The sequence below is a fragment of the Pteropus alecto genome, unplaced genomic scaffold (genome assembly GCF_000325575.1).
Source record: "Pteropus alecto unplaced genomic scaffold, ASM32557v1 scaffold388, whole genome shotgun sequence".
NCBI lineage: Eukaryota > Metazoa > Chordata > Mammalia > Chiroptera > Pteropodidae > Pteropus > Pteropus alecto.
This window is the reverse complement of record NW_006441398.1, coordinates 215,231-221,617: the sequence shown is the minus strand read 5'-3', so window position 1 is coordinate 221,617 and position 6,387 is coordinate 215,231. Positions and strand designations below refer to the sequence as shown.

Genomic DNA, 6,387 nt, shown 5'->3' with positions numbered 1-6,387 from the left:
CGGGTCTCCCATGGCCTCGAAGCCGCACAGAGCTGGTACCAGGGAGGGTGCAGAGCAGTGCTGCTGCCTCTGCCGCTGACTCAGTCACCCGGCCCAGCACGGAGCGTGACCTTGGGAAGCGAGGACAAAGGGTCTTCCCGGACGCACTGACCGGGCGGGGGCGGGGGGTTTCGTCTCAGCTTTCAGTCATGGCCGCCGGTAACGCGCACATCGGAAAGCCAGCCCCGGACTTCCAGGCCACCGCCGTGGTGGATGGCGCCTTCAAGGAGGTGAAGCTTTCTGACTACAGAGGTAAGGGCGGCCTGGAGAGGACTCGAGTGGGGGCGGGGTCCTGGCATTCGAGGTGCGGGGCCCTCACACCCGGTTTGTTCCCGCCTCCTTCCCCAGGGAAATACGTGGTGCTCTTTTTCTACCCGTTGGACTTCACTTTTGTGTGCCCTACGGAGATTATCGCTTTCAGCGAGCATGCCGAGGATTTCCGCAAGCTGGGCTGCGAGGTGCTGGGGGTCTCTGTCGACTCTCAGTTCACCCACCTGGCTTGGTATTAGCAGGGACCAGCAGGGAGGGAGGGCGAAGCTGGGCCTAAACCTCTACAAGGTCCGAGCTGTTTGTGTTCAGCCTCTGTGCCTCTTTTCTCATCTTGAAAATATGGAAATAATGGCTCCTAAATCCTTAAGGATAATGACAGTAATTAGCGTTTGGAAACTAGTTGCTTGGTGAGGAGTTACAAATGCTTTATCTCACTTAGGGCAAAGCAGTCTTCCTCCCAAGAACTATTTCAAGAAGGTGGCAACTCCAGTTCAAGGGAGTGAAGGGCTGGGTCTCAGGACACAGGAGGATGGGGACTCTGTCCCAAGATGCCAGAGGCTGCCAGCATATGTGAAGCCACTTTGCTGGAATAGGCAAGCTGGCTTAGTATTCCCAGCTATGGGAAACAGCCTGCACACCCACTTCAGGGCGGGGTGGGTGGGACTCCCAGGGCCTTGCTCTAAAGCCCCTTATCTCTTGCCTCCAGCACCCCCTCTCCAGCCCTTATCACACCCAGGCCCACAGGGTGAGGACCCTGCTATGCCAGGCATTCTGAGGTCCCAACCCTGTCTCCTGCACCCCTAGGATTAACACCCCCCGGAAGGAGGGAGGCTTGGGCCCCCTGAACATCCCCCTGCTGGCGGATATAACCAGAAGCTTGTCCAACGATTATGGCGTGCTGAAGAAAGACGAAGGCATTGCCTACAGGTACTGTGGGGTCCTCAGGGGACACCCATCCTCAAGATGAGGGGACCATTCTTGGGCAATGCCCTCCCTTCCCCTAGCCCTGTGGCTGGCAGGGAGATGGTGCTCCTTTCCCTTGCCCTGCCAGTGGGAGCTCCCAGCTCCTTACCATGAACCCTGATATCTTCAGAGGCCTCTTTATCATCGATGGCAAGGGTGTCCTTCGCCAGATCACCATCAATGATTTGCCTGTGGGGCGCTCCGTGGACGAGGCTCTGAGGCTGGTCCAGGCCTTCCAGTACACAGATGAGCATGGGGAAGGTGAGTGAACACACATTCACATGTGTTCACACATGAGTAGGTATGCAGCTTCTCTCTAGTCACTCGTGCACATTCACTGCGTGCTCTATCACCTGTGTGACATGGATATGAGGACCCCAAAGAAGATTTGGTTCAGGGCCTTGTCTGCAGAAGTTTCTAGTCTGGTGGGAGAGATATCCCAACACAAGGATGGGGAATTAGGAGGTAATAAAGTTCTACAGAGAAGGTATTTGAGAAGGTGTGTGTCAAGGTAGGCTTGAATAATTTTAGTGCCTTCTTGGGTGGTGGGCACAGCCTGACTAGTTTCGCAAAGTCCAGTAGGGCTGGGGCTGAGAAAGATGGGGCTAAAGGGGCCAAAATATATAAATATGTCGACCACAAAATCTTGCACCTGGGCTTAGGGGCTTCTGTTAACAGAGGGTGTGGTCTTGGGCCTTGGTTTTTGTTCTGCAACTCGGACTCCTGCTTTGCCTCTCACTACTGCCCTAACTTGAATATTTGGGCTGTAGCCTCACCTGTGCATCCTTGTGTCTTCTCACAGTCTGTCCCGCTGGCTGGAAGCCAGGCAGTGACACAATCAAGCCCAACGTGGAAGACAGCAAGGAATACTTCTCCAAACACAACTAGACTGGCAGACAGGCACCAAGCTTGGGCTCTTGGCCCCAACCTGTGCCCCCACCTGGGTGCCTTGTGCTAGCCCAGGAAAGGCCAGACCTGCCCCTTCACATTCCACCGTCTGTGATCCTAGAGGGCTAGGCCAAGGCCTTTTCATGTTCCTGGCTGAGTAGTAATGGTGACACCCCCCTTCCCCCTGCTCCCTGTAGCCCACCTAACGGGGCACAGGCTAGAAGTGACCAATAAAGTATTAGGGACAGATATGAGCCCGTGTTGGTGTGGTCTGTCCTGGTGTCTCCACACCCTTCCTTTCCTACAGGCTCTGGCCTGGGGAACTGACACTGTAGTTACTTATCTTCACCACAAGGTGGAAGTCTTACCCCATGCTCATTGCTTACTCCTCCGCCTGAGGGCAGTTTCCCTGGTGGGGTGTGGGGATGCTGTTTACCCCTTACTGGGAGCAAGTCCCAGGATGCCCTACATGAACCTGACCTTGCAGGGCTGTGCCCACACCTGCCTTCAGCCAGGCTGGGTTCAAATGCCATTTAAGAGCTGTGATCCTCCTTGGCTTTTATCAGGAAAATGGGAATAGACAACCAAGCCAGATCACCATGCATGTTAAAAGGAAAAAAGTATGGGAAGCTCAGGGCCCAGTGAATGGTTATTACGATGGGCTTCTGGGCCTGGAAGAAGAGTCCAGTCTTATGGGAAAGAGAGTAGGGACCCAGTCTTGAACAGAACCAAGAACAGGGGCTTGAGATACATGCATAGTAGGCAAGTTCTGCCTCACCACAGGTTGGTAAGGCCACCTGTCCACCCTTAGAGGAGAAAGAAAGGTGATGGTTAGGCTGGGAGGCAGGTGTCAGGAGCAAGGCAATATTCCCAGGAGTGCAGTTTGATGCATGTGTGTCCAGGCAAGTGATTTTGCCACTCTGAGGCCCCATTTCCTTCCACAGAACAGGAGTAACATGCTCATTTAATCCAAAGACCCATTATTAATATTGCTATCCAGCCTAATACCCTCCAAGGTTACTCATTTCAGCTTTGGAATTTTATCTATCCTCCCCAAGGCCCTGTATGGTCTTCTCTGACCTCATCTTCAACCCTCCTGGTTTACTCCACTCCAGGCACACTGGCTTCTCACTGTTCTTTAACAGGCTGATCTTGTTCTGGCCAGAGGAACTTTGCATGTGCTGTTGTTCCCTTCTGTCCAGAACACGGTTACCTCGGATTTTCTGAGGGTCAGGCTTCTTCAAATCTGGTCTCATTCAAGGTCCACTTTCCCAATCCATTCTCCAAAGCAGCTCATCTCCCCCATCCCATCACTACCACTTTGACCTGTTTTCTTTTTCTGGCACTTAACCACCATCTCCGAATCATGTTTCCTTGTTTATTATCTGTCTGCCTGCTGTGGTCCAAGCTGTCTCCAAGGCCCCGTTCGGAAGTTTACAAATGAATTAACGAACTGTCTGTTCTGCCCACCTTACCTGTGGCCTAGTTTCTCGGCCTGTGTTTTTCCTCGGCTGTTTTGGGGTCTTTCCGCTCCAAGACCAGCCTGACCCTCCGCCCCCGGAACGCACCAGCCGGCCGCCTACCCGCCCCAACTGTGGGGGAGGGAGCCCGCGCGAGGGCGTCAGCTGCGCCTGGTGGCCTGAGCAGCCACCCCGGCAGGACCAGACCTGGCAGTCGCCCCGCTCCCGGCCTGGCACCGGGCAGACAGGAGCCGCCCTTCCTGGGCGGGAGTGAGGGGGACCGCGGCAGCAACGACGCACAGGCTGCAGCTACCCCCCGCTCGGATCAGGTCAGACAGCGTGGGCGCGGTGGGGTCCTGGCGCCAGCCAGAGGGAGGCTCTGGGGTGGCTCCCGGAGCCCAGGAGCGCAGCCCGCCCACCGCGATGCTCTGGACCCAGCCCTGGGGCTTTCCGGGCCCGGGCAGACGCCCGCCTGGGAAAATCCCGGCCCCTTTCCGGGCGCCGCGGCCCTGCCCGGCAGAGCGGGGGAGGGGATTCCCGGAATCTGCCCGGAGACCGCCGTCGCGTCACTGGACAGAATCCGCCCATATATGGACAGCGCTTCCGCTGCGTCAGCTGGGAAAGCCCCAGCGCGCGCGGCGGTACGGGGCCGCGCCTGCGCTCTGCGCGTCTCGCCCCCAGGCATCCTGCCCCAAGGTGCTGGGAGGTAGGGTCGCGTCCCCGCCCTGGACTTTCCAACCCCCGGGATCAGAGGACGCGTGGAGGATTGGACGCTCGAGCTGGGGCTGCGAAGTACCTGGGCAGAACGAGCGAGGGGACACAGATACCGGAGCGAACAACAAACAGCCGTGGAGTGGGGGCAGTCCAGTATTCTCCTCCCTCCGCCCTCCCGGCTTGGAAAAAAAGGACAACAGAAATTAATAAAGAACAATTTTTTTTTTTACTTAAATAGATTCAATAAAAAGTCAGAACAACAAACGCACACACACACAAACACATCTTAAAATAAACTCTTTAGAAGACCAAGTACGTGTTTCTTATCCACAGTATGGTGCAGAGTGGGGAGGGCAGGGGGCGGGGGTTCCCTCCCCAGAGTACCCTCGGGTTTGAGTACCGGGTGGCGGGGCCAGCTCCGCCGCGATCGCCCCCTTCTCCCCTCCCTGTTAAATACACAAATATATTATATTCAATATGAATCGAGTCTGTTTCCAGCAGAAAAAAAAGACATACAAAATACGAGGAAGGGGGCCTTGTAAACGTCGAGGTGGAAGGACTGGGCGCAGAGCGGGCGGGCAGGAGTCCAGTGTGGTTTTCGGCGCCCCTATGCCCCGGGGCGGGTGCCCACCGCCTGCCCCCTCGCCCCTTGGGAGGCGTGCGCCCAGCCGTCCAGGCTGGGGGAATGTCCGTACAGGAGAAGTGCTCAGAAGGCGTGTCCCTTGACCCCGAGCAGCAGCTGGCAGCCGTTGCTGACGTGGGTCATGACCTTCTGTTTGAGCTGGGCCACCTGCTCCCGGAGGAGGCCGGCAGTGCTCGAGAGCCCTGCGTTCTCTGCCTTGAGTGTCTTCACCTTGTCCTCTAGGCGCGCGATGCGCTCCAGCTTCCGCTTCCGGCACTTGGTGGCGGCCAGCCGGTTCCGCAGCCGCTTGCGCTCCACTTTGATGCGCTCCTGGTCTTCCATGTTGATGGGGGACACTGGCGGCGTGGCGTCGCGGCTGCGCGCCTCGGGCACGGTCTGCGGTTCCTCCTTGAAGGTGGAGGCGCCGCGGCCCAAGCCCAGCTGCGCCGGGTGGCCGCCGGCAAAGGGCGGCGCGTGTGGGAGGTAGCTGATGGTGGCCGTCGGGTACGAGCTCCCGGTCCCGACGGCGGCCCCGGCGCCTCCGGAGGGCGCAGAAGCTGGGGAATAGCTGCCGAGGGTGGTGTAGACGGGAGGCGGCTCCGGGCCGGCGTAGACACTTCCAGGCCCAGCCGAGGGTCCCCCGCTGGCACCCAGGGAGACGTTGGGGGGCGTCACGTGGTTCATCTTGTGCAGGTCGTCCAGGGCTTTGACAAAGCCGTCGGCGAAGCCCTCCTGCTCCTCGGTGACACCGCCCCCCGCGGCCCCCGCACCTCCACTGCTGCCACCCCCGCGGGGGTAAAAGTACTGTCCCGGGGGCGTGGGCGTCGTCGTGATCACGCCGTTGCTGTTGGGGACGATCAGGCGCTCCAGCTCTGATGAGGCGAGCTTAAGCGACGCGCCTGTGTCCGAGCCCTGGCCGGAAAAGTAGCTGCCTCCACCACTGCCCTCTGGGCCGGGGCCCCGCGCTCCGGGTCCTTTTAGACCTCGGTAGGGGTCGGCAAGGTTCAGCGCCAGGCTGGGTTTCAGGAGTTTGTAGTCGTGTAGAGAGAGGCCCGGGGCCCGGCCGTATCCCGCTGCTGCGTATGAGTCGTCGTGGTAGAAGGGCTGTTCCATTTTAGTGCACATCCGGGCGGTCCGAGCGGTCTGGGGGGGTCCCTGCGGGGCCGCCCCGGGCCTCGCTGCTGCGATTGGTGCTCTGTCTGCAGCGGTGGCTGGACTGGATGTCTGCACGCGCGGTCCCGAATACTGATAGCGGCCCGAAGAGGCCAGCCGGCCGCGGTGCGCGGAAGGTCTATGCGGCTTCTCGAGACCTTCTGCCCTTCTCTGGCGCGCTAGCTTTCTGGGTGTCGCTACCCCCAGCTCTCTGCTCTCTGCTCCCTGCTGGCTCCGAAGGTGGCCTGCCGCGCTCAAGGTCCCAGCAGCTCAGCCGGA

General features: G+C 58.9%; 2 protein-coding genes across 2 annotated transcripts in view; one reads left to right on the top strand and one right to left on the bottom strand.

The window, feature by feature from the left end:
- PRDX2 (peroxiredoxin 2) overlaps positions 1-2,414 on the top strand; it is a 3,044-nt gene extending 630 nt beyond the window's left edge. The window contains exons 2-6 of the mRNA XM_006918736.2: positions 180-291; positions 388-541; positions 1,114-1,236; positions 1,403-1,533; positions 2,075-2,414. Coding sequence (XP_006918798.1) covers positions 189-291; positions 388-541; positions 1,114-1,236; positions 1,403-1,533; positions 2,075-2,160 — 597 coding nt within the window. The 5' untranslated portion in view covers positions 180-188 and the 3' untranslated portion in view covers positions 2,161-2,414. The remainder of the gene's footprint in view (positions 1-179; positions 292-387; positions 542-1,113; positions 1,237-1,402; positions 1,534-2,074) is intronic.
- Positions 2,415-4,537: 2,123 nt separating this feature from the next.
- JUNB (JunB proto-oncogene, AP-1 transcription factor subunit) lies at positions 4,538-6,387 on the bottom strand. The gene has a single exon (XM_006918733.3). It carries the CDS (start codon positions 6,079-6,081, stop codon positions 5,041-5,043), a length of 1,041 nt encoding a protein of 346 aa, XP_006918795.1. The 5' UTR covers positions 6,082-6,387; the 3' UTR covers positions 4,538-5,040.

Coding starts and splice junctions, on each gene's coding strand:
- JUNB (XM_006918733.3), bottom strand. CDS start 6,081: ATGTGCACTAAAATGGAACAGCCCTTCTACCACGACGACTCATACGCA.